We start from the raw sequence: 27,104 nt of genomic DNA, 5'->3' as shown, positions 1-27,104 counted from the left end.
CTTGTAAGTGCTCGGACTGGGACGAGGTGAGTGTTGTAAGGGTCGCCTGGGAAGGAGCCCTGTGGGGAGTGAGATGTGAAGTAGGTGACCTCTGAGACCCTGCCCAGCGCTGCCGTCTGATTCCAGCTGTTCTGCTTCCTGTGGGGCGTGGTGACCCTCAAGCACCTCCTGATGCTTACGGAATCTTCTCAGTGTGGGTGGTCGAAGTGGGTCCGTGCCCCTGCCATGTGGGTCGCATACCTGCTCCCAACAGGAAGAGCACAGGAGCGGCTGCTCCTGCCCGGGCAGCGCCTCCTGGGAGCGGGCACTCAGTGGCTTTCGGGGCATTGGTCGCTAGGGGACGGTGTGAAAACAGAGGACTCAGCAAGCCGGTGCCATCAGGGCACTCACTCGCACTTCCTCTTAAAGCAAGCATATGTTTAAAATAACGGTAGATTCATAGTGAATTAAAAAAAGTATGAGGGGCGTGTGTGGCCTAGCTTCCCTGGGACATCGACGTGGGTGTATCACACAGAGCTCGTCCAGAATCCACAGGTTGTACGTGCGGGTGTGTGCATGTGTGTGTGCCCGACAGCTTTTCCATGTGCGTGGCTTTCTGTAAACACCGCTTTGGTGAAGATACAGGAGGCGCCTGCGCTGCACGGCTCCTGATCTGCTGCTTGAGAGCCTCTCATTCATCCAGAGAGCAGTGAACGTCTGGGTCTCGTGGATAAAGCTCTGTAAATACTCCTTAGCATACGTTTCCATCGCTCTGGGGTAAGTGCCCAGGGCGTGGCCGTTGGCTTGCATGGTGCACGCATGTTTAGATGTTTACAAAACCACTGCGCTTCTCCAGAGTGCTGCGCCGTTTGGCGTTCCCACCGCGAGTGCAGCTGAGGCCGGACCCCGCACCCTCGCCAGCACGTGGTGTCATCGCTTTTTCTTTTTAGCCACTTGGATCACAGTGCTCCCATTTGGAAGAGGACAGCCGATTAATGTCCTAAGAATTAGGAGAAGCAGAATTAAAGCTCTTTTCCTTTTCCAAGGCTCGTGATATGTGCTGTTGGCCCGATCGTTGCTGGAAGCTGCCAGGTGCCATGTCCCAGGGGACCTTCCTGGCTTTACATGGGGCTGCCAGGTGCCATGTATCGGGGGACCTTCCTGGCTTTATATGGGGCTGCCAGGTGCCATGTCCCGGGGGACCTTCCTGGCTTTATATGGGGCTGCCAGGTGCCATGTCCCGGGGGACCTTCCTGGCTTTACATGGGGCCATCCACGGTGTTCCTGCCCGAGGTGGCCTGTTCGCCCTGTGTGGAGCCCTCCTGTGGTCTCTTTCTCCAGGAGCCTTTTGGAGATAGCCGTCCCAGCCACCTTGCTGGGCATCTTTCAGAGTGAGCAGGTGGAGGCTGGGCCACAGGGCAGGTGGGCTGTTAGCTGGCACTGGGCTCCCAGCCGGCCTGTCTCCTCTCTAAGCTGGGCTTTCACAGCCTGCTGGTCAGATCCAAACAACTGCCGAGAAACTGGAGGCTCGCCAGCCTTCCTTACTGCCATGGAGATCTGACCATCCTCATTCTGGGCCAAAGAAAACAGGATCCACTTCCCCATATTCCAGAAAAGCCCACTGTTTCCATGTCAATGGAATTTCCATCTAATGCTGTCATTGCTGCTGTGATCAGCCCAGATGTTTGCCAGCGCTGCTTCTTTGTGGTGAACAGAAAATAACTCAGCAAAATGTAATTTTAAAATAGTAATATGTGTTATTTTTCCTAAGTTATACATGATTCATGTAAAAGAAATTAGAAAATACAAAAAAATTTACAGAAGAAACCAGAAAGACTGATTCTGCCACCGTGAGACGACACTGCGGTTAACGTCCTGTAGCAGCTGCGTGTGCTGAGTATTTCTGCAGTGGGTGTGTTTGCTTTTCCATCCACAGCGAGTCCTCACTCACTGTCACCCGCCCTGAGGTCCTTGGAAACTACCTTTTTTTTCTTTTTTTTTGAGAGGGTCTCCCTCTGTCACCCAGGCTGAAGTGCAGTGGCGTGATCCTGGCTCACTGCAGCCTCAACCTCCCTGGCTCAAGTGATCCTCCCACCTCAGCCTCCCAAGTAGCTGGGACCACAGTTGTGTGCACCACCATGCCCAGCTAAATTTTGTATTTTTTATAGGGACAGGATCTTCCTATGTTGCCCAGGCTGGTCTTGAACTCCCAGGCTCAAGCAATCGTCTTGCCTTGGCCTCCCAGAGTGCTGGAATTTCAGGCATGAGCCGCCGCACCTGGCCAGAAACTGACTTTAAGCAAAATGACAAACAGCAGGCCCTTGAATAAAGATTGTTTTGTTTAACACCGTTGTGTTATGCCATGGATGACAACAGTAGTTGGCTTTCCCTTAAAGTCGCACTTTGAGAAAACCTTTGCCATCAAGATGGTTATGTGAGGCCTCGGCCGCAGCAGAGCACCTGCTACCCTACGTCCACCCTGGGTGCTGTGATCCAGTAGGACAGGAAACAATGACAGTTTGTGATTGCTTTATTTATTTTTTTATTTTAAATAGCAAAACATTTTAAACAATTAATTATAAAAATAATAGAGACATATTATATCTGGTCCACCTCCTCAAAAGTTTACTGCAGATTAGACAGGCAGACTGCAAAGTTGAGCCAGACATTAAAGGTTTTTTTCTTTTTTTTTTGAGACAGAGTCTTGCTCTGTTGCCCAGGCTGGAGGGCAGTGGCGCGATCCCAGCTCACTGCAGCCTCCACCTCCCAGGTTCAAGCAGTTCTCTGTCTTAGCCTCCTGAGTAGCTGGGATTACTGGTGTGTGCCACCACACCCGGCGTGATTGCTTTAATTTCAGCTTCTTAGATTACTGTTGATGGTCATTTTCCATGTACATATTAGTCATTTGTTTTTGTTTTGTGAATTGCCTGTGTGTGGTTTTTTGTTTTGTTTTTGTTTTTTTTCAGCCACTTCTATTGTAATTTATCTTTTCTGTACTGATTTGCAAACACACTTCTTAAACTGAGAGCCCTTTATCTTTCCTTCATGTTTCAAATATTTTTCTAGTTGGGTTGTTTGTGTTTATAGCTTTTGCCTTACACAGATCGCGGCCTCCCACGCCCCACAGGCTGTGGCCGCACAGGCCCCCCGAGGCCTGTGTCCCAGACTGCTCCCTTGGGATGCGGCCCCACGGTGGATCCCCGACCCCCGACACCCGCTCCCGCTCTGCCCCGCGGGAGCCATGGGAAGACGTGGTGGGAGGCGCGGGAAGAGTGCTCAGCTGCCCAGGCGGCCGTGCCTTCCCTCCGAGGGGCCCTTCCCAGCTTCCCTTAGACTTGGAGACCTGGGCCCGGGGGTGCCGGCTCGGGGAGAGGGGTGAAGGGTCTTTGGTGGCGGGCTTTTCCTCTCGGAGGCGCACCACGAAGATGGAAGCCCTGCTCGGCATCCTTGTCGTCGGAGGACGTTCCTCCCGGGTTTTCACAGAGGATTGTTTAGCTTTTCGTGGTGTTGTGTGTGCTTTTATTTCTGGCATCTCAAGGTATTTTGGCGGGAAGCGAGGAGCGGCTGCGTGGGGACCACGTGCCCTTGTTCTGCCAGAGCCGTTCCACAGACTGGGCCCTGACTCACCGGCGCCAGCTCCTCCGTCTCCTGTGGGCACCCGCTGGCCTCTGCACTTGGGGCAGATTTGCGTAGCCTCCGTGTCTGCGCGTGGAGGGCCGGGAGAAGGTGCTGGCGTGGGTGCCCTTTCCGCGCTGCCCTCCGCAGTGTTACTGAAGCCCTGGACCCGGCCCAGGCCGGCGAGGCGGCCTCGCACTGGCGTTTGTGGAGAGAGCGGACGTAGAGAGTCTGCCCGCGGGGAGGTGAGGACGGAGGTGGTGGCCTGGTAGACAGAGGCGTCTTTGCTGGCGTCTGGACCGAACCTCACCCGTGGCGCCCAGACGCAGAGGCACATGGGAATCGGGAAGCTGTTCTGCCCCAGGGCCTGGCGGGCAGGAGGGGCTCCGCCGCCCACGGAGGGGTGAGTGGGGAGGGCACGTCCACCTGTTCCACGTTCATACCTGCAGACTAAACTCACTGCACCCCAGAGTGTGGAGGGACGGCGTGCTGAGCTGCAAGTCAAATGGAGTGTTGCACTGTAGCCTTTATGAAAATGAGCAGTGAAAGTGTTTTTTATATGCTATTAGGAACCACACAGGAATGGGGGTCTCTATTAGGAACCACACAGGAATGGGGGTCTCTATTAGGAACCACACAGGAATGGGGGTCTCTATTAGGAACCACACAGGAATGGGGGTCTCTATTAGGAACCACACAGGAATGGGGGTCTCTATTAGGAACCACACAGGAATGGGGGTCTCTATTAGGAACCACACAGGAATGGGGGGCTTCGGGGGCACGCTGGATTCTCAAGGTGATCTTCAGGCCTGTAGTTTTCAGCTTATAGGATTAGGACCACTTGAAGAGGCTTTTTTTTTATTGGATTAAAGTATTTTAAAATTGTTTAAAACAAATACTTGCTTGTCATAAAAGTTTAGGTAATGAAGATATATAGAACTTCTGTCAATATGATGGATTGGTCAACATGGGCAATAGTCCCTTCTGCCTCAAACACATAAAAATACCAGAAGAGACTGGGTGTGGTGGCTCCGAGCACTTTGGGAGGCTGTGGTGGGTGGATCACCTGAGGTCAGGAGTTTGAGGCCAGCCTGGCCAACATGTTGAAACCCTGTCTCTGCAAAAAATACAAAAATTAGCTGGGTGTGATGGTGGGCACCTGTGATCCCAGCTACTTGGGGGGCTGAGGCAGGAGAATCGCTTGAACCCGGGAGGCAAAGGTTGCAGTGAGCCGAGATCATGCCCACTGCACTCCAGCCTGGGCGACAGAACAAGACTCCGTCTCAAAAAAAAAAAAAAAAAAAGCCTGGAAGAAACATCACAGCAGAATTTTCTAACAGCTAATTCAAAAGCAAGTGGTAAAGAAGAGACCGAGCAGCCATACCAGTGAGGGGAGTGGACACTGGATGGCCCCCAGAGGCATCAAAGCAGGTGTACACGGTAGGGGCGGGTGTGTCATCGGTGACATGGAAACCCGGGTGATCTCAGACACTCAGGCAGCAGAGAGTGGAACTAAACTGCCCTCCCAGGCAAGAGCCACTTGTCTTTAAAATGGGAGGTACAAAGTCCTCTTAGCTGGCTGAGACACATGGCAGGGAAGCTGGGGTGGATAGAAAGCCATCTGCTCAGAATCAGAACCCCAGGCAGATTTGCACTGTCCCCGCCTCACGGGAACCCCCAGTTGACAAGTCAGCACACCTGTGTGTTTGGGCCATGAGATTCGTGGAGTCCCCAGCAGCTGGATGCAGAGCTGCCCACAGGGCCTGTCAAGGAGAGCAGCCCTCCTCTGCTTCCTCCCGGGGTGCGGGGCACAGTCCTCTGCTTCCTCCCGGGGTGCGGGGCACAGTCCTCTGCTTCCTCCCGGGGTGCGGGGCACAGTCCTCTGCTTCCTCCCGGGGTGTGGGACACAGCCCTCCTCTGCTTCCTCCCGGGGTGTGGGGACTCCAGTGCGGGACACAGGCTCCTCTGCTTCCTCCCGGGGTGCGGGACACAGCCCTCCGTTTCCTCCTGGGATGTGGGGACTCCAGTGCGGGACACAGGCTCCTCTGCTTCCTCCCAGGGTGCGGGGCACAGTCCTCCTCTGCTTCCTCCCGGGGTGTGGGGCTCCAGTGCAGGAAGGTCTTCCCTGCAGGCCTCTGGTGGGATTCAGGGAAGACCCTGCAGACTGTACATCACAGTGGTACAGTTCTGGGAGAGAACCCTAGTGTTCATAAGATTGTCAGAAAGAGCTCAGAGCTCCATCCAGTAGTTCTGTCTTGTTCACTGAGCTTTTGGTGTGTGCTTTGCAGCTTGTGGGCAGCATGGTGTTGGCAGCAAGAGCTGGTTCTGTGACTGGGAGACAGAACCTTCATCTCGTGGTTTCATTCTGTGTAAAGTGGGAAGAAGCCACCAGCTTCCCTGGGTTAAGGAGCAGGAGGCTGTCATGTCTGTTGGGGGTTCCGCAGTCACTGGCTTCTGTGTAGTGGGTTCTTGGTAAATGGCAGTTTTCTCTCTTTTTTGCAGATGGGACCGTATTTGTTGACCCGTGTGGAGCTGGGTGTCTGTGAGCGCATCATGGGCTCTCTCCCGTTTCGAGGTGGGCTGCGGAGTGCCCACTGCACTTGGGGAGAGTGGGTTACAGACGGGAGTAAGCGGCAGTTTTTCTGGGTGGGCGTCGACCTTGCCCACAGTGCACGCGGACACGTGGCTTCCTCTGTGGCTTTCCTTCCCCCCTTCTCTTCTCTTCATGGTCCTGCAATGCAGAGCATTGGAGCTTCCTTCCTTCCCAGAGTCGAGTCCCTGTTCCTTCCAGGCAGAGCTGATGCTGCACGGGCAGGCAAGGAGGCTGGTGCTGGCAGAGCTGCGCTTCGCAGTGGCCTGGTGCAGTCCCGGCAGTACCTGCTGCTGGGGGCTCCTGGCCATGGTCACGGTGGGCAGGGAGCTGCGTCCCTCTGTCCGGCCTGGCCATGCACCACACTTTGGCTTCCTCTTTGTGTGTTCACCTGGCCCAGCTGCCCTTCGCCACTGCAGAAACAGCATGGAGGGAAGGGGGCGGCAGATTCAGACTTGAGGTCAGGTGGTCTTTTGGGAGCTGGGAGTACGGCCGGGGATTCCCCTCCGGCAGCAACGGCATCTTCTCTGGTGTCTTTTCCCACCGTGCTCCACACGCAGTGAGCCCTGCCTTGTCTGCCTTTGAAAGACGCCCTGGGCCAGGCACGGTGGCTCAAGCCTGTAATCCCAGCACTTTGGCAGGCTGAGGCGGGCGGATCACAAGGTCAGGAGATCGAGACCATCCTGGCTAACACGGTGAAACCCTGTCTCTACTAAAAAATACAAAAAACTAGCCGGGCGAGGTGGCGGCGCCTGTAGTCCCAGCTACTCGGGAGGCTGAGGCAGGAGAATGGCGTGAACCCGGGAGGCGGAGCTTGCAGTGAGCTGAGATCCGGCCACTGCACTCCAGCCTGGGCGACAGAGCGAGACTCCGTCTCCCAAAAAAAAAAGAAAGACACCCGGAGTGGGGCCCTTCTGCCCACCCCGGGCCCATCACCCACACCAGGCTGCCCCTGTTCTCCCACCTGCCTTCTGTTTGCTCACGTGGGCCGGGCTCCTCCCGACGTGTCAGTCCGTCTCTGCTGTCAGCGGACTCCGTGGAAGCTCTTCCCACTCCGGCCTGGGTCTGGCCCCTGCCTGCCCCTCCCCGTGTCGATCCCCTCCTGCATCCTCTCCCTGCCATGCTGTCCTGGCCTCTCTTGGTTCTGTCCTTTCCCCCACACGGCACCCAGAACACAGGGACCCTCAGAAGCGCTGGACGGACGCATCTCTGGGGCTTCGCTCTGGCTGGGTCTGGATGGCCCTCTATTGCCCAGACACACACACCCTTGAGTCTGTGCAGGGACCGGGTGGCCGTCTCTGTTGGGGTCTGTGCGGGGACCAGGTGGCCGTCTCTGTTGGGGTCTGTGCAGAGACCAGGTGGCCGTCTCTGTTGGGGTCTGTGCGGGGACCAGGTGGCCGTCTCTGTTGGGGTCTGTGCGGGGACCAGGTGGCCGTTTCTGTTGGGGTCTGTGCGGGGACCAGGTGGCCGTCTCTGTTTGGGTCTGTGAGGGGACCGGGTGGCCGTCTCTGTTGGGGTCTGTGCGGGGATCAGGTGGCCGTCTCTGCTGGAGTCTGTGCGGGGACCTGGTGGCCGTCTCTGTTGGCGTCTGTGTGGGGACCAGGTGGCCGTCTCTGTTGGGGTCTTTGTGGGGACCAGGTGGCCGTCTCTGTTGGGGTCTGTCTGTGCGGGGACCAGGTGGCCGTCTCTGTTGGGGTCTGTCTGTGTGGGGACCAGGTGGCCGTCTCTGTTGGGGTCTGTACAGGTACCAGGTGGCCGTCTCCGTTGGAGTCTGTGTGGAGACCAGGTGGCCGTCTCTGTTGGGGTCTGTGCGGGGACCAGGTGGCTGTCTCTGTTGGGCGGGATGGTGGTGCCATCCGCACGTGAAGAAGAGTCCGCATGGCTGGCAGAGCCTGACAGCCTGAGTGCTTGGCTGGGCAGCATGCGGGACTGGAGGATGGGAGCGGTGAGCAGTGAGGAGAAGTTACTTCCGCAGCATCTGCACAGTGCGTGGCCTTGGAAACGCTTTCCATTTCCCATTCGTCTCCTAAATAAACAGCATAGAAATGATACAAGGAAAGGTTGAGCAAGGAAAGCAACTCCCTCTGCCCCTTCACCTCACACTTTTCCCCTCTATGTGCTCCTCTCTGTTCCTGTGATATGGATGCGTCTTTCTGACGTGGCCGAACACTTAGCATGGATTCAATTTATACATGGTCTTTTAATATCATTCTTAATTTAATTTTAAAAACAAAGCCTTTTCCTCCTCTTTCTAAAAGTAAAACACACCCATTATGAAAAATACAGAAAACATGGAAATGTTTAGAAAGAGAAATGTTAGCCGGACGTGGTGGCGGGCGCCTGTAATCTCAGCTACTTGGGAGGCTGAGGCAGGAGAATCGCCTGAACCTGGGAGGCGGAGGTTGCAGTGAGCTGAGATCACACCACTGCCCTCCAGCCTGGGCAACAGAGCAAGACTTCATCTCAAAAAATAAATAAATAAAATAAGAAAGAGAAATATTTGGTACATTTTCATATCCTTGTAATTTTTTTTCTTAAGTATTTTTAAAAGCATGGCTGGCTCCTGGTTTTGCACGTAGTGTCACCACAGTAATTTGTGGAGTGAGTAACAACCAGGATCTCAAAATTCATTGATTCCTTTGCTGCTTTTGAGACAACGACAGGCTACCCTGTGAGGCAGCCCCTGTCGTTCTCAGGCATCTGCTCTTAGAGGCTGGGGCGTCACCCTCAGGCTCGGAAACCTGTTCCACGGCCGGCAGCAGAACCAGGCCGGCACCCTGGGTCTCCTGACTGAAGCTGTTTCCAGGGCTGTTGTCTTCTTGGCGTTGGAAGGGGGATGTCACTTGGTCACCATATTGAAATTGCTGGTCACGGTATACGTTCGGTATTTTAAGCTGAAGTGAGATTTTGTTCCAGAGGTGCCCAGAGCCTGTGGCTTGTCCATGCTCCTGCCCCGGTCCTTTTACCCAGGGTTGTAATGCGTCTTCCTTCATGACAACTATTTTTCTTTTATAAAATTGCGATACATGTTAAGAAAATAGAGAGTGCAAAAGTGTAGGCTTCCTGTCTGTCCCTCTCTTCTGCTGTGATTATCTCCACTTCCTGACTCTTCAAAGGAAGCCGCTGAATTTATTGTTCTCAGTTAAGTGAACTAACCACATTTATTCAAGGAAGCTTATTTCATTATAACATTCACTCATGTTTATAAAGAATATTAGTCACTGGCTAAGTGGACAGTGTGCTCCAGAAAGTTCTTCAGTTTTGGGTCTAAAGTACCAGAATGGACAGATGAGGGTGCATATTTGTATAGTCTTTTCAAAATTGTTTTTGTAGTGGTATGAGCAGATTTCCCAGGACGGAGCATTCACAGCTGGGAAAACAGTTGTTGCTTTGAAGATGGTTTTCCCAGGCACCCGGCTCACGTCTCCTGCTGTCAGGCGCATAAACAGTGTCTAGTTTAAACTTACTGCGCTCCTGGCAATTCTGAGTGGCACGGGGTGGCCTTTCCCCGTGAGCTGCACGGGCCCCTCGGGAGCACAGTTGCACTGACCTGGAGAAAGGCTCCGCTTCGATTTGCCTGGCACTGTGGTGGTGACGCGCAGGCGTCAGGGTGTGCGAGCACCTTGGAGCCACCAGCCTCTCAGGTGTCTGAGCTTTCATCTGCTGCTCATAGATGACGTTAATGCATTAAAGATGGATCTTGCTGTTTCCCAGGCGGGAGTGCAGTCACTATTCACAGGCATGATCATAGCTCACTGCAGCCTCAAACCCTCCCGCCTCAGCCTCCCGGGCCACTGCATGCATGGCGGATGATGCTTTTCAAGGCTGGTCAGTGAAAGCCAGTGTTGAGGCCTTGGCCTCAGTGCTGACAGTTGGGGTTGGCCCTCTCCGGGACCTTTATGGCCTGACAGCCCTGCCCACGGTTCAGGACTCAGCAGAGCTGCCACCTCAATCCAGGTACTTTGGTCCCGCCTGGCAGTGTGAGATGGTAACCAGATGGGGCCGAAACCTGTGGGTGCCATGGCAGAGCCTGGTGGGTGCCAGCACAGGGCTGGTGCTTAGGTGGCACCAAGACCCCAAAGCACAGAGCCTGGAGTGTGGTGGGAACTTACTCCCTGGGCCGGGGCAGCGCTGCTGTGGGCCATTCAGGCCGGGGTTCCTTCCACCCTTCCTGCTCTCCCCTGCCCCACCGGGTGCTCTCCACACTGCCTGGTCCTTGGGAGCCCACCCCCAAGCTAGTTCCAGGTCGGGCGCCCTCTGCATGCCTGTGTCTCACCGTGAAGTGGGGACAACCGCAGACCCATCTCAGGGGCCAGGGAGATGCCATGCGACAGCGTGCGGGAGATGGAGCACAGCCCTCTCCTGTGCAGGGTGAGGACTGTCACTGTTTGTTTTGTTTAAATTCTGTCATAAATGAAAGCGTGGTCTGAATTTCTGAAGTCGGCCTTTGTAGCAGGAAGTCTGACTTTGTCAGCAGTTTCATTGGCAAATGTCTCCTGATACAGTTCAACTTGCGAAATGGAAATACAAATAAGGGCCAATTCTTAGTGCGGTGACAGCCTCCCCAGCCGCAGATATGCCAAGAGGACTGCGTGTGTGTGGCGTGCTAGGTCATTCTCACGACTGTCGTATGAATAGCTGATAGCTGGGTTTTCCTTAAAGAAGCTGAATGACTGTGCCTTCCCGCGCGAGGGTTTTTCTCCAGTAGCCGCTTCCACTTTGACACTTTCACCAGAGAATCTCAGCCCAGGGGATGAAGCTTTCGGCCTTGCCCAGCGTGGACACTTGTCTTTTACCACAGAGTCAGGCATGGAAGGAAGTTTAGTTTGGGGAGCCATGTAAGCACCTTTCCCTGTGGCCTGTGGCATTCCGCACCGTTTATGTGTGAACTGGCCGCACCCGCGCCTCCCAGACGGGGCTGCCAGGGAGGAGGGCCCAGGAGACCCCGTCCAGACCCCAGCCTGCACGCCACAGAGGTCTGCTGTCAGACATGTGGTGGGCTCCATGTCACAGGCAAGGGGTTGGGGTCTAGACAGAAGCAGAGTGTCTCTTTCTTCCTGCTCCCTGGTGTGCTCACCACCCTGCACGATGTTTCTGTTCAAGCTGCTGCGGGGGATGGGGCTTTTTTCCTCCTGACTGTATTTTGCAGCAAGGAAGAGCTGCTGTCCTTTTTCTTACTGAGGCCCCCGATTATGTGTCTGATGTCGCTGACGCCATGCCTGCTTTCTTGCCCATGTGCAATTTCCCAATCCCACCACACGTGCTCGCTTCCCAAGGGTGAGGCGGGCATTGTGCCTGCGGGCGGCCCACCCTCAGGGAAGAGTCATGGGAAAGGGGCGCAGGATCGTGGTTCAGTGGGTCACCTGTTCTCCAGGTCGCCGGCTGGGGTCTCTTTTGAGTGCACCTTCCTTTCTCTCCTAAACCTTTTTAATAAACATCCACTCCTGCCTTGAAAAAAAAAAATAGTTTTAAAAACAGGTTAATGGAAGGTGGGCATTGTTTGAAACACCCCTTTGGTTTTACCAGAGAAGCAAGACCATTCCCTGGAGGTGACAGTGACCTGGTGTTGGACTCCAGCGTGGCCGGAGCCGTGAGTTTCACAGTCATAGGTGAGCGGAAGAACTTGATTGTGGCTGCAGACGCCGACTTTCCCCTTCTTCTCCCTCTCCTCTCCTTATTGTAAGACACGCAAATCAACAGCGCCCACAGCTTTAGCGGGACCGCGCTGTGGAGAAGGGAACTTCCGCTCATGCTGGGCCCAGCTCCTCGCTTTTCTCTAGGGCCGTGTGCTGTGCGCGCAGCTCTGAATAACGCGGTTGGCTTTGCTTGTGGGTGGACTTTGGATGGAGTTTGTGTTTTGCCGTTTTGTGTGTGTGTTTTTCTTTTCTGACTGGTTGCACTTGGCACCGGGCTGTTGCCTGTAGCTCTGGATGGTTAACGTGAGTGGTGCACGTGCTCCAAAGCCAGGTCTGTGGCCAGGGGACATGCTGCCCAGTCCCGGTGGGGAGAGGGCTCTGCTGTGATGACGTCTGTGGGCAAGACCCTCTGCATTTCACACGCTGCCAAGGCACTGCAGCTTTTTCCTGGCTCGGCTGGCTTGGCCACTTCCTCTTGAACCAGAGAACAGAGTAAGGGCGACCCCTGCGAGCCAAGACTCAGGAGCCAACCTCGCTTTCTGGAGGCCAAGCAGGGCTTTGTGCTGTGCCCACAATGCACAGCTCCTTTCTTGTGATTGCCTGGGGCAGCTGACGTCTGCCCGGGTACCGAGGCCAGGAGTTCAGGTGGCCATGGCTGTGCTGAGTGGCCCCTCAGCAGGTGTGCCGTGGGCAGGGCCTGGTGCTGGGACTCTCCGGTGGACACGGGATGGTCCACCCCTCAAGGAACCCAGGCTGCCCCTGAAGGCTGATCCCGGCGAGAATCAGACAGGAGGCTGAAGGTGGTGAGCTCTAGAGGTTGTCCAGGAACAGCCGCGGGAGGGGCGGGAGCAGGAAGGAAGGGGCTCTGTGTAAGAGCCGCTCACTGAGTCCTGTTCAGAGGCTCAGTCGGCAGATGCTCGTATTCTACAGAGCCAGCCCCTGGTCCGACACCGCACGCAACTGCTCCGAGAGTAGCTGGATCCCTTCCAGGACTCCCAGCAGCTGACTTCTGGTGCTAAGTTTCAGATGGAGTCCACCCCAGTACCCGGGCTCAGCAGCACCCCAGCTTCCGGGGCCTTTTGTTCTGTGCTCCTCTGGCTTTTTAACCCTTGTTCCCAGGCTCCGTCCTTCCCCCGCCGGACAATGGCAGACCTCAGACAGACCGACTGCGGCAGCTGACGTTTCCCAGCAACACATCCTGGGCGTGTGCGGGAGCGGAGTCTGCCGGAGTGTGTGCGCGTACACGCCTGCCCTCGTGGTGCACGTGTCACCTCAGGGGCCATCATGACACATAACACTCCCAGGCCCATGTGCCCTGAAACGGGCTGTGTCCTTCCGAGTGGACGGTGAGCCTCCCTGACTGGCCATGCCTGGGGTGGAAGGCCTTTGCAGACCCCGCCTAGCCAGGAGCAGGGACTGCCTGGCCCATCCCAAGCGCACTAGGCTCTGTGCCTGCATCTGTGGGCCTCCCCCATCTCTGCCCCTCAGCTGTTCCCGGGGCACTTGCTGATGGATCGTAGGCACAGCTGTCCTTTCGGGGTGTTGTCTGTGCCTGTGGGCGGGATGGGTAAAGTGCTCAGAAAGGGGTTTTTACCATAAGAACCCACTGTGGAGTCTGGGAGCCCAGGAGGCAGAGGGGACAGTGAGGGGCTCCGGCCGGGGATGTTTCACAGACGGCCCCTCCCCCAGCCCCCACTTTGTTTCCGGTAGACCTGGGTCAGCCGACTCCCCACCTGCCAGAGAGCCAGGAAGGCAGGGGCTGTTCACGTCTGGAGCGAAGGTCTCCAGCCATGGCTTCTGGAGGATGCACGGCCCAGGCTCCCCAGCTGACGCCTCTTAGCGAGGTGGAGGCTTTTCCTCCCCAGGCTCAGACAGAAGCTCCTGCCACGGAGATGGGCCGGGTGCCTCAGAGCTCACACCTGTCCCTGGTCTGTGCAGCCTGCGTGTGGCACCCACAGCTGTGGCTTTGCCTGCCTCTGGTGTCCACTCTGTCCCAGAGAATTGGTCACCAGCAAGAAGAGCAGCAGCGGCCCAAACAGCGGCACCCAGCCTCTGTCGGCTCCAGTGGGCTGGCAGCGCCTAAGGAGGCCTGAGAAGAGGCCCCGTGCCAGCACACGACACATGGCACTCCACTGGGGGCTCATACGGGGCCGGGTGCCGTGGTGGCCAGCTGGACGGGGGAACACACCTTGAAAAAGGCATGTAGCATGTACAGCATTTCCACTCAGCACCCTCCACCTGGCAACCTTCATTTAACCCAGAACACAAGCTCTCCCTCCCATTTGGCCTGCGGTGCATAGAACTGGGATGAGGGCTCAGATGTTCCTCTTAGATGAGAAGTGGATTATCCAGTTTTCCATCCCCAGGTTCCATAGCTCGGATCGAAACTCCGAACCCACCCTCAGGTGCCTCTGCCGCACAGCGTCACTCGGGGTGTACCGCAGCCGAGTTGCCACTGTCAGGTGGGTCTGCCGCACCGTGGCCTGAATGATGTACCCTTGTCTTCTGGAGTTCTGAGCAAATCTCCCAGTGAAAAGTGTCTGCAAACAGCACACAGCAAATGAGACAATTGCTTGTGTCCTCACGTGGCCATATGTGTGTGCAGGTCAGACGGCAACACCCGGGCAGCCTGACCTGGTCCTGGCAACCAAGCTCTGCGGGAGGCAGAGCTGGCATCTCCACCTTATGAGGCAGTCCAGAGCGACTCAGTCAATTCAGCTTTAATTTTGACTAACGTTCTTTTCCTCCATTTTTAATTTAAAAGCACATCCAAAGACATCCCAGATAATGAGTTTCCCACTGTGGAGAAGAAAATAAAACTTGAGTTAGCAGGCAGTGAGTGAGAAGAGAAAACTTTAATTAGAAGCTTTTCAATAAATGTTGGAGGATGGCGTCTAGGATTCCAGATGGCAAAAACCCTTCTGCTCCTAGGAAATGTTTTGTGGCTGCTAACGAAGTGTGTGTGGAGGGCTGGGCTGGCGTCCCCGTGGCCCACCAGCACGGGGCGACCATTAGCCAGCACTGCCCGACAGTAGCCTGTGCTTCAGAGGGACAGAATTGGTCTGCAGAGGACAGCAAGGCTCCAAGAAGGGAAGGCCGGCTGCAGGAACACAACCTGGCGCATGAGTGGTTACTGTGGTCTCAATGGCAGCTTTACTGAGATGTAATTTACGTAGCAGAAATCCACCGTTTTGAAGTGTGTACTAGTCACTGACTTGTGCAGCCATCGCCACAATCTAATTCTAGAACGTTTTCTTCACCCCAAAGGAAACCCCATGCGCGTCAGCAGTGGCTCCCCAGCCCCGACTTGTCCCAGTCCCGGCAGCCACTTCCCAGCCTTCTGTCCTGTGGACCTGTCTGCCCTGCACGTTTCACGTCGGCGGATGCACGCGCAGTGGACATTGTGCTCGTGTCTGCTTTATCTCACTGAGCGTGGCGTTTCCACTCATGTCTGCTCCTTGTGTGTGCTTTATCTCACAGAGCATGGTGTCTCTACTTGTGTCTGCTTTATCTCACCAAACGTGACTTCTCCACTTGTGTCTACTTTATCTCTCTGACCGTGATTTTATCTCCCTGAGCGTGGCGTTTCCAGGTCCACTGTGCTATAGCCTGGTCTGCACTTTGTTCCTTTTCATGGCAGAGTAATATTCTGCTGTTGGATCGACTGATTTTGTTTCTCCATCTATCGGCTTATGGACATCTGGGCTGTTTCCACCTGTTGATTCTTGTGGACGGTGGTGCTGTGGACATTCACGAACAGATGCTTGCTTGGATGCATGTTTCCAGTTCTTTGAGGCTGATCCAGGGGCATGGAGTGGGTAACGTTTGTCGTGTGCGTTTGCTGTGCACCCACCCCAACTGTTGTGTGCGTCCTGCCCCGACAGAGACTCTTGGGGGTGACTCGTGCAGTCCTATCTCTTCCCTCCATACACTCCAGTGTGGGCTTCCTAAGAAGCATGGTTGCCAGTCTCGGGAAATTGGTCATTGAGGCAGCACTTTTATCTCCCAGGGTATTCCAGTCTTGTCGACTGACCCTGTAAAATCCTTCATGACACATTTTTCCTTCTGGTAGGGCGCCCTGTCTAGCACATCTCCTTCCCTCTTTCTTAGTTTGGGACGGTTGCTCTGCCTTTTTCTTTTATCACATGGGCATTTTTGATGCATGCTGGTTCCGCATCCTCACTTCCTGTTTATCTCACATTCCCTCCCGGTTAGACTCAGGCTGTGCGTTCCTAGATTACAGCACGAGACGCACCCTTCTCAGGGTGTTGCGTCTGGACCGGCCTCCTTGTTGGCGCTGCCCATGTGATCACCCAGCGAGGGGCTGTCCCGTCTCCACTATGTGGTGACTTTTCCCTGAGCACTAACAAGCCGTCCATGGGGGACAGGTAGGCCCTGCAGTCCCCTGCACCTCACCATCCCCCGAGATTTGCCCTCCATTTGTGGCTCTTACCTGCCCCCGTCTCCCTCTCTAAGCCGCAGAGTGATGCTTTTCCAACCACTTTACCAGCCAGCGCTTTATTAGAAGTGAGACTCTTTCCATTCATGGATTCGTTCATTTTATTTAAATTATATTAGGTCTGTTTATTGTTGGAGTGGACTTGCGGACTCCTGTTTTTGACGGCCTTATCACAGTTGTCTCTTCTTACTCATCATACTGCTCACGCTGTCCCAGCTTTGGTGAGGACATCCCGTGTCCTTTGGGTGTCACCCAACGTGCTCTTGGATCCTTTCTTGCCTCCGTCAGAATCACCTGTCTCAGGCTCATCTTGTCTCTCGCTGCCCTGGCCCCAATCAGCCGTTTCTCCTGGAGCCCTGGGCCCTTGTGGAGGGCGGCAGTGTTTGGGGCCAGGCCTGGTGCAGGAGGGCTGCAGAGATGGAGCTTGGAACATGTGAGTGTGTGTCTGTGTGTGTTCAGACACATGTACACACCGTAGACACGTACTCACAAGCACGCTCAGGATGTGCACACACAGACGTGTGCGTGGACTTGCATAGTCTGTGTGCTTCTTCTTACTTTAAACGTCTGGGTTAAGCCTTGTCCTCAGCCCTGACCCGTTCCCATGGACTCCTCTCTCCTGCTCTGTCTCCCACCTCTGCTGGGAGAGCCCCAGCTTCAGGAGCCTCCTCACATTGCCTCATTGCCCAGTTTGCGGGGCGTCCAGGATGGCTTAGGAATGGCTTCCCACCCCGCCACAGAAACACCCTCCGAAGAAGGTTTCTTTGTCGTTCTCTCCCCTGCTCCGACCCCCCAAGACTTCAGGTAATGGGCGCAGGAGCATTAGTGAGCCCACCGCTGCTGCTTCTCACTCAGTGGGAGGTGCAGGGCTGGGAAGGGCGGGTAGGCCGTGTCACTCTCGTGAGGTCAAGAGTCAATTGTTAGGCACAGAGAACGATGAGGTCATGTTCAATGCTAACGCGGGGGTTTTTCCTATGCTTGCAGCTACGTACTTTTGAGCTCCTTATGGGGTTTAAAAAGCACTTATGTATAAGAGAGTTGGGTTACCAGGAAACAACAGAGCAGTTAAGACGCCTTGATTTTATCTCACCATGTGCCTGCCAAAAATAATTACATTTGCCCTGGCTCCCAGGCAAGTGCTGGAGAAGGGCGTGTGTGGCTGGGCCGGAGGCACCCACTGAGTCCCTGCCCGGCCTGTGGGTCTCTGTCCTATGGCTCTCAGCTCTGGGATATCAAGGTCAGGGACTGCAGGGCCCAGGGTCCAAGGCTGGCTCTACCGTGTGGGGACCTCAGTGTTGGACCTGCCCTTAACGCAGCCCCGTGGCTTGGCTGCTGGGTGCCTGTCATGCCTGTGAGTGTCCCCAGAGCAGTGCCGCTGCCAGCTTCACAGGTTGAGAGTCTGCTTCTGGCAGCTAGATGACAGCGTGTCAGCTCTGTCCGTCCAGAGCCTTGGGCAAGTCCCCGGAAGAGACCTGGTGGAGAGGAGTGGCGTAGCAGGGCGGCCTGACGCTTCCGCGCACTCACAGCGGTGTCTGGTGAGGGCAGGAAGGAGCAGGGCCCCTGCTGTGTCTGCGGCAGGGAGGGAAGGATGCCACAGAGTCAGCACTGTCCCCTGTGGTGGGTTGACGTGGAGGAAAGAGTTGAGTCCCATCCCTAATATATGCCTGGGGCTCTGTTCAGATGCAGTTCCCTCCCAGATTGCCTCAGCGGAGCCCTCCCCGCTGCCGTCCCAGCACTTCCCACACAGCGGGCTTTAGAGGAGAATGGGCAGGTGACCTTGGGTGACCCCTCAGTGCCCATGGCCCCCAGCTCTGTATGATTTCTGCATGGCATGCTTTTGCCAGTTAGACGCCAGGGGTTGCCGAGTGCTACAGAGGGGGCAGGACTGTGGGCTTCGAGCCAGGAGAGCGTGGCTGAATTCCCAGCTGTGTTACCCACCATTTAAGGCTTTGAGCAGTGACTGACCCTTCTAGCGCCTCCTTGGCGTGGCAGGGACGGTGCCCACCCTGTGGGGCTGCTGTGAGGGGCAGGGATCAGACCATGTTCCGTGTGGGTCTCCCCACATCAGCTCGTCCGAGCTGGACGTCAGAAATGCCGGGTCTCTAGTCTGCGTATTTTAAAGCGTCTGCCCTTGGCCCTGTCGAAGCTGTGTCAACAGGACTGTGTGTGGGGAATGCCTGATGTGGGGAGCGTCCACCCCACCTGCTTTCTGGGACTTGGGTGGTTTTTCCCCATCAGCAACACTGAGGTCAAAAGGGGCTTCATTGAAGCATGCGTCTTGTAAAGACAGCGCCCGGGTGTGGGGGGTTTTGGGGGCTGCTGCCTGGCTGTCCTGAGCATTGAGTCAGGGCATCCCTGGGGAGGAGGGCAAGTCCTGTCCCTGCGGCCTGGAAGGAGCTCCAGAGCATGGCTGTCAGTGTGACGGCTGTGTCCTTTTAGCTGGGGTGACTTGCAGGCTCTGGAGAGGTGGGGGGTGGGGGGGCGGTGCGCCAGGCCTGAGTCGTGGCAGAAGCCACGCACGGTGTTCTGCAGGACTGTGCCATGCGTGAGCCTGGCTTCTGGCTTGGCCACCCCACAGCAATCTCCACTTCCATGAGACCTGTCGGTGCGTGGAGCTGCCTTGTTCCCAGGCTTCCCGGTGGGGCATTTGTGGGGAAAGCAACCCTGATGGAAGTGGGCACAGAGGCTGCTCCTGTAGGCCACGGTCTGGGCCAAGCACTGTCCTCCTGAGGAGCCCGGCACCATGGTGCTGGGGTTATGGAGAATACAGGTCCCACCTGCCTGAGAGACCCAGGCTTCCCACACCCACCGACATAATGGCCTCATGTCCCACAGACAGGAGGGGAGGGAGTTTCCTGGGCTCACTGTGGCAGCGTTCAGTCTTTGTTGTGCCGCATCTCTTTACCACCTGCTCTTTTGCAGATGTTTTCTTTAATTGGCCTTTTCCTTTCATATGTTTGCAAATCAAACTTTATGTTACCACAAATAAAAAACGGTATCATAGCTTTAAACAGAACGGAATCGCAAACACAGGAAAAGTGAAGGGGTAGTGCAGGCGGCTCGTTCCCTTCACCCACACATCCCGGCTCCCTGCATGGATTTTTGTGAAGAGAGGGCCGCAGGCGCTGGTTAAGGTGCACCTTGGTAACATCAGGGACAGCTCCTGCCAGGTGGGCGAGGTGGGAAGGAGGGGAGCAACGCCAGGATCCGGCCCTAGCGGTGGGAGGAGCAGGAACCTTCCCGCCTGGGTGCCTCAGAGTGCTTGGGCCTTGCACGCGGCCGGGAGCCTGCTAGAAAGGCAGCTTAGGTTGCACAGGCTACTGGACAAGGCTGAGCCTTGCCTCCTACATTCATGGGAAGCTCGTCATGGGGCACAGAAGTGCCCCCACAGCATTTTGGACAGCCTGGAAATGCCAGGTTAGGTCCGGTTGGCCGGACTCAGAGCTGGCCTTGTGAGACTTTTCGGGGTGGCAGGGGAGGGCTGTGTTTTCTGTGAGCGGGGAGGGATTCTCCCGAGAGCCCCATGCCCACCCCACGTCTCACCCCACTTGGCAGACCCCCAAGACAGAGCCTCTGGAAGGATCCGCACATGACTGTTTTATTGACAAAGGCTGAACATCACCAGCGTCGTCAGCTTTTCTTACATTTTATGGGAAGGTTTTTATATCATCACCGCAGTTGTCCCCAGCTGTTATTTCTGTAGAAGCAAATTCGTCAGCCACACGTGCTGGAGTATTTCATTGTCCTGGCACCCAACTAGCCCACATGGCAGCTCGCACGGTCCCAGTCCACATGAGTGCAATTGCCATGACGATGTCAACTAGCAGTGACTGAACCGCCTCAGAGCAGGCGGCAGACGCTCAGCAGAGGGCCCTTCCTGCTGCCACGGGCCGGGCACTCCACAGAGGGGCCTTCCTGCTGCTCTGGGCCGAGGACCTCGCAGTCCTGGCGAGGCCGCACAGCGCCATTGCTGCCATGCTGGAAGATGGAGGATGCTCAGGCATGCACCAGAGCACTGTGTTTTCCTTTTCCTCTTTAACTCGGCGGTGCGCCAGCTAGCTCACACCTTGTGTGTTCCAGACAGTGGGTGCAGAGGACACACCGCAGCATCCAGCTCAGACCCACTAGCGCCTTGTGTCTCCAGCGTTAGTTCCCCCATGGTGGCAGACTTGCTTTAGGGTTACGTGTAACTGAGTTGCTTCACCCACAGTGGCCTCTCCGTGTGCCTTTTGTGGTTGAGAGTGTCGGAAACATTTCCTGTGGCGGCAGGCAGGGTGTATGGGGAGGACCTGGGCAATAGGCTGGTCAGCGCTGACCTTTGGACCCTGCGGGGTGAGTGTTTTGGGATTGTAGCAATTCTGTGTGAGGAGTGAGGAGTGCAGGGTCAAGGAGGACCCGTCGTGAGGTTTCCTTAGCAGCCCCAGGGTGACCAGGCAAGTGTGACTCTCGCGAGGCCCCGAGGAGCCGGAGCCACGTCTGACAGCGGTTTAGAGACATGACATGGCCGTGCCTTGTGTCCACCCAGGTGCGTGCAGCTCCCGAGTCACACGCCGGCTGGGCCTCTGCGGCCGAGGCTGTCTACACGGCACTGCTGAACCTCACGTCTGACTGCTCGGTGCTGTCTGGAATGACGGCCTTCAGGGTGGCGTGGCAGAAGCGGTTCAGGGCCGGCAGGTTTGTTTTCTGCTCAATGTACAGCCTCAGCTTTTCCCTGAAGGTCTCCCCAAGAAAGCTGTAGATGAGGGGGTTGAGGCAGCTGTTGGAGAATGCCGCGAGGTTGACAATATGGCCGGTGAGGGGGTGGGCGTGGCGGAAAGACTGCTTGCAGGGAGCGGCCCCGGGCTGCGTCCGCTGCAGGAGGTGCACGCTGATGAAGACGTTCTCCGGCAGCCAGCAGACGAAGAAGACCAGCACCACTGCGAGGATCATGCGGAGTGCCTTCTGTCGCCGGGGCCGCAGCCCGCGGTGCCGGTGTGCCCTGACCAGCACCCGGACGATGAGGGAGTAGCACAGGCCGATGATGGCAAAGGGCACGATGAAGCCCAGCGTGACCTCGAGCCACTGCACCTCCTGAACGTCTGCGAAGCAGAAGCAGGCCTCGTCCGTGTGCTGCAGGTGCACGGCAGTGAAGGGCACCAGCGTGGCTGACACAGATGCCATCCAGATGAGGCCGCAGCTCAGCCGTGCGTGGTGCTTGGTGCGGAACAGGCTGCAGCGCATGGCCCTGGCCAGGGCGATGTAGCGGTCGAAGCTCATCCAGGTGAGGAAGAAGACGCTGCTGTACATGTTGACCTGCAGGAACAGCGACATGAAGGTGCACAGCACGGCGATGTCGTAGTACTGCTCGTGCAGGTTGAACACCTCAATGAGGGAGTCGGCCACCAGGATGAGGTCCGCCACCGCCAGGTTGATGAAGTACAGGTCGGGGATGGTCATCTTCTCCCGGAAGCTGATATTCACCACCAGGATCAGGATGTTGCCCACAAAGCCGATGGGGAAGAGGAAGATGGTGTAGAGGCACGAGAGGAACAGGCCGATCACGTACTGCTGGTGCTCTGAGAGCTCGCCCGTCCCGTTCGCCAGGGCAGCGCCCAGGAGCGGGTGGGACAGGTTGAGCTCGGGGGAGGTGGTGTTGGGGGCTGCAGGCTGCATGGTGCCCGGGTACATCTCCAGGCCCACGCCCCGGGCTTGGGAAGTCACATCCATGTCTCTGCACCGTGCAGCTTTCAAGATTTGCCAAAAGGCTCCCAGAGCTCTGTTTTAAACAGTGAATTCATCTTTAGAAAGAAGCGTGATTCTCCTTGAAGTGAGCCCGGCATTTGTCAGACAGGAAGCTCCCGAGGAGCACCTGTGGTGGTTTGGGTTGGGTTTGTAAATGGCAGAGAATGGGAAGAACAGATGCTCCGCACACTGGCATGGCACGTCTGTGGAGGCCAGGGCCCTCCGCGTGCTCGTCCGGCGGGCGTCCCTGCAGGTGTCAGCTGCCGTGCACTGTCCTGCGTGGAGACGCTCACTCTCTGGGTACCTGGAGAAGCAACAGGAGAGGATGAAGCCTCATCGAGTGGCCCCAGCTTTGGGATAAGGCCTGCCGCCCCTGACTGGGTATCTGTAGAGTCTGGGTGTGTCAGGAGCACTGGGGAGGCCAGAACCTCAGCTTTATAAGCTCAGGAGGTGGCTGTGGTTGAGCTGAGGTGGAAGTCACCTGTGGGAAGTACACGGCCTTCTTTCCTGCAGGTCCCACGGCCACTCAGCTGCAGCTGGAGATTGGACGTGGAGAACCCCCACAGGCAGGGTGTTCTCTCCCTTTATAGCCACAGAGCAGGCCCAGGAAGCAACGGGGTGTGGGCTTGGCCACCCCAGGAAAATGGCGTTTGCGAGGAGAGGGGAAAAATGCATTTCAGCAGCTGATGGAGAAGTAAAACGGGAAGGGAAAGCCCAGTGTCTCTGGAAGACAGTGGGTCCGGAAAACTGGACATTGGAGCAGAATCATCTCTCACAATAAAATAGATCACAGAAGTTCAGCGGTTTCCTCATGCTAGTTGTATGTTTAGGTACCAAAAATGAAACTTATTTTTGTAATATAAAGTGAAAGGGGTCATTGTTTTGGGAAATAATATTTTAAGTTTTTATTCCATGTTTTAGCAAATTATTGTAAAACCTAATATATTTTTGCAATGCTGTTTATAACCTAGGAAGAAACTCCAAGGAGAGAGTCCCTCCTGAGCTTGGCTTCTGCAGGGAGGGAGGAGTGGGCCGCCTGTCCATGGCAGTGCCTTCACCCTGCTGCAAGTGGGGAGGGTCCTGTCACCTGTCCCATGTCACCCCGGCCCTGCCGCCAGTGGGGAGGGTCCCGTCACCCGCCCCGTGTCACCCCGGCCCTGCCGCCAGTGGGGAGGGTCCCGTCACCCACCCCGTGTCACCCTGGCCTTGCCGTGAGTGGGGAGGGTCCCGTCACCTGCCCCGTGTCACTCTGGCCCTGCCATGAGTGGGGAGGGTCCTGTCACCTGCCCCGTGTCACCCGGCCCAGCTGCCAGTGGGGAGGGTCCTGTCACCTGCCCCGTGTCACCCTGGCCCTGCTGCCAGTGGGGAGGGTCCCGTCACCTGCCCCATGTCACTGTGCTCCTGAAAGTTCTCTCTGCAGCAGGCCACGGTCTTAACCTGCAGACACTGGCGGTCTCTGGGGACCTGGGGGCTGTCACAGCTAGGGGGGTGCTGGTGGGGCCAGGGCGGCCGCCCAGCTCCCTACAGTTCCTAGGACAGGTGCCCAAGCCCAACAGAGAATTACCCAGCCCAGATGGTGCTGGTGCCCTGGAGTAAACTAACACTTCAAAATGCGTTTGAGTTGTTTTTCCTTTGGGAGTTTTCATTTCACCTTTTGAAATCATTAGGAGTTATTGTTTTGAGTGTGTTGTGCTTTTTTTTTTTTTTTTTTTTTGGTCACCCAGGCTGGAGTGCAGTGGCACAATCTCAGCTCACTGCAACCATTGCCTCCGGGGTTAGAGTGATTCTCCTTCCTCAGCCTCCTGAGTATCTGGGATTACAGGTGTGCATCACCACACCTGGCTAATGTTTTATATTTTTAGTAGAGATGGGGTTTCATCATGCTGGCCAGGCCTGTCTCAAACTTCTGACCTCTAGTGATCCACCCACCTTGGCCTCCCACGGTGCTGGGATTACAGGTGTGAGCCACCATGCCCGGCCAGGGCTTGTTGTTTTGAAGTGCTACAAAACCATACTAGCGATTTATTGACCTATTGCTTGAAAATACTTCTTTAAAAAAAAAAGGCTGGCCTATAATCCCAGCACTTTGGGAAGATGAGGTGGGAGGATTGCTCAAGTCCAGGAGTTCGAGACCAGCCTGGGCAACATGGTGAAACCCTGTCTCTACTAAAAAAGTACAAAAAAAGTAGCTGGGCATAGTGGTGTGCGCCTGTAGTCCCAGCTACTCGGGAGGCTGAGGTGGGAGGATCGCCTGAGCCCGGCAGGTAGAGGCTGCAGTGAGCTGAGATCACACCACTGCACTCTAGCCTCAGCTGAGATCACACCACTGCACTCTAGCCTGAGCAACTGGAGTGAGACCCCATCTCAAAAAAAGGCGGGTAGGGGAAGACAAGATAAATCACTGCCTTAGTGTCACTTATTCTAAAAGTACTCAATCACCTTCACTTAGCTGGGGCTGATGAATTTGATTTTAGTATTTTGCACTCTTGATTCCTCTTTAGTAGATAATGCCATCGAGCAGCATAAATGCCTCTGCTCTCAGGCTCTGTAGGGAAGGTTGAAAGACTTCGCATTCAGCCTCTATATTTAATTTCTTAAAAACGGCACAGAGGACTTCTTTTGCTCTTTCAATGTAGAAATTCTGGAAGGTATTAGACCGCAGCGTGGCAGGAAGTGTAAAGGTGGACAGAACCCTTAACTTATGTTTGTTTTCTTTCCTTATTTTGTTAAATGAACTTTGAGGGAAAAACAGTTTAAAACCGAGCCATTCATTTCTTTCCCATGTACATCGAGTCGTTTAATCCTTGGCAGACACCAAGAAGATACGGGACCTGGTGTCTGATGGGACCTGGTGTCTGACGTGTCCTGGGTGAGAGGAACCCAGTGTGCCGTTCACCACTGGCCCCGTGGCCTCCCTGGAGGTGTCCATGGAGTTATAAACAGCGTGATACCTCATTTCAGATTTCCTCTGCTTGTCATAGAGAAATAAAGCCACACTTTAGTCAGCTCTTAAGTCTGCATCTGTCAAAAGGCATGTGGCCCTCCCAGGACTTCAGGGTTGGTGAGAGTGACCGGGGCGCCGCAGGGCAGGGCAGAGCGGGCACCCTCATTTTCTTGAAGTGAGACCCGTTCTTGCTGGGACAGAACGTGACGGAATACTGGGTCCTACTTTCAGCACGTATTAGAAAGGCCATCCAGGCAAAGCCCCTGCTGCGGTCATGCTGAGACCACTGGAGCTCCGTGGGAGAGGGGTCTTTGCCTTGAGTTTGGGAAGCTGGGTGCTGCTCTCACCAGGGGGTGAGGTGTCTGCATGTCTGCGTCCAGCTGTTCCCATAACAGGACAGCGGCCTGGGTGGCACCACCCCCACACGCCCCTAGTGAGTGGTAGGGCACCGCCAGGCCGAGGCTGAGTCCTACCTGGGTTGCAGCCCCTTCCGTGCTCCTGGAAGCCTCCTCGGTCAGGCCCATCAGGCTGGAGGTGCACTTGGAACCCAGCTGCAGGAGGTGTGCCTCTGTTGGACCTGCTGAATGCCTGAGCAGGGCTGGAGAGAGGAAGAGACCCGCCCTGGGAGCCCGCGAGGGAAGGTTCCCGGCTGGCCGGCGGGTGCGTCCTCCGTCTGAGCCTGCCGGCGGGGGCGGGTGCGGGTGCGTCCTCCGTGTGAGCCAGTGAGTCTGCCCCTTGGCACAGGGCTTTATAGGCCCCCTCCGCCTGCTCCTCTCTGGCTGGGCTCTGGGCGGCCTCCTCCGAAAGCTAGCGTTAACCATTTTTTTGCTGGCCTTTTTTCTCCCACACTTTGGCAATCAGCTCAGTTCCACTAGACTTATTTTTATAGAAGTTTAACTGCTTTTCTTCACCCACAGATACAAACCTTTCTTTAAGTTTGAAGGCATCATTCTAGCTATTGTGTATCCTTTAGGTAATAACCTGTCATCCTGGGTTGAAGCAAGCAATATTCTTGTTTTTGCAACTGACCTGCGTTAAACACTAAATTTCGTAATTGACTTAGTAGCACGTGCTTGATACATAAAGAATTTAACTTAGGAATTTCACAGACATTTGCAGAGATAAATGTAATCCCAAGAAATAGCAGGCATTTCTGACAAGTAACTTAGGAATCTGAGTACTGGTTGAGCATCTGGAAATCTGAAGTCCAGAGTGCCCCACAGTCCGGCACTGTTGGAGCCTCGCGACTCAAGTGGAAAATTCCACAGCTGACCTCGTGTGGCGGGCTGCAGCCCCAGGCACCGTTCACAGTTTGTTTTATACATGAAATTATTAAAAGTGTTTTATAAAGTTACTTTCAGGCAGTGTAAGGTGTGTATGAAACACAAATGAATTTTGTATTTAGCTTTCTCATTCTGTAGCTGCAGGTATTCCAAAATCTGCAAAAATCTGAACTCCCAACTCCTCCGGTCCCAAGCATTCAGATGAGGGACCCTTAGCCGGTAGTTTTCTCTGAGTGTTGGCCGCGCCTCGGGTCCCGCTTCCCGCGCTCGCTGCGGAACTTACCTGCCGGCCAGGTGTTGGTGGCCTCTTCCCCAGCAGGCCGCCTCCGTTGCCCATGGTTGCGGATTTCATAGCCTCCACGGCCTCGTGCGGGCAGAGAATAAACCTCCCTCCGCGGACTCCCGGGGCCTCCGAACTGCCTCGTGCGGGGCGGCCGCCTCCGAGTGCGCCACCTGCTGGCCATTCGAATGTCAGCCGCCGCTTGGGGAACCCTGGGCTGCCCCGTGAGAGCAGAGCGAGGCCCCCCAACCCCCGGCGTGGGCTGCCCAGGCTGAGGGGGTCCTCAGGCACTGCCAGCCCCGGCTGTCCAGGCCGAGGGGTGAGTCTCCGAACGGAACTTCTGCGAATCTCACTCCTACTTCTGGGTGTCGTTTTCCCTCTGTAATGTTTCCAAGCGGTGAGATTGGATCCTTTGTCCGCTGAGTATGAGTAATGCGGCTGCTGCAGCCTGAGGCGCGGTTCAGAGGCCTGCGTGGGACCCCCCCCCTCACCCCCACCGGGAGAGCTGGTGCAGGCAGAGGAGTGGGGTGCTGGGCCTTCGGGTGCACTCGGCCCCTCGGGGCCTGCTCCCCCGCAGGAGAGCTGGAGCAGGTGCAG

The 27,104-nt window shown here is 55.8% G+C and overlaps 2 protein-coding genes across 7 annotated transcripts in view; one reads left to right on the top strand and one right to left on the bottom strand.

The window, feature by feature from the left end:
- Positions 1-27,104, top strand: part of C6H7orf50 (chromosome 6 C7orf50 homolog) — a 125,286-nt gene that overhangs the window by 20,901 nt on the left and 77,281 nt on the right. The window lies entirely within an intron of this gene.
- On the bottom strand, positions 19,857-26,943 carry GPER1 (G protein-coupled estrogen receptor 1). Of its 4 annotated transcripts, none has more exons than XM_030932269.1 (3): positions 26,511-26,943; positions 25,418-25,542; positions 19,857-22,304 (listed from the first exon to the last, which is right to left on the bottom strand). In XM_030932269.1, the coding sequence occupies exon 3, from the start codon at positions 21,983-21,985 to the stop codon at positions 20,858-20,860; it is 1,128 nt and encodes a 375-aa protein (XP_030788129.1). In that variant the 5' UTR covers positions 21,986-22,304; positions 25,418-25,542; positions 26,511-26,943; the 3' UTR covers positions 19,857-20,857. The 4 variants fall into 4 exon arrangements, with proteins under 4 accessions (XP_030788129.1, XP_030788128.1, XP_030788130.1 ...); XM_030932268.1 differs by having other exon boundaries at positions 25,418-25,623; positions 26,511-26,673; XM_030932270.1 differs by lacking the exon at positions 25,418-25,542 and having other exon boundaries at positions 26,511-26,926.

Source organism: Rhinopithecus roxellana, chromosome 6 (assembly GCF_007565055.1).
Source record: "Rhinopithecus roxellana isolate Shanxi Qingling chromosome 6, ASM756505v1, whole genome shotgun sequence".
In the NCBI taxonomy this organism is placed as follows: Eukaryota; Metazoa; Chordata; class Mammalia; order Primates; family Cercopithecidae; genus Rhinopithecus; species Rhinopithecus roxellana.
This window is presented reverse-complemented; position numbering and strand designations above follow the sequence as displayed.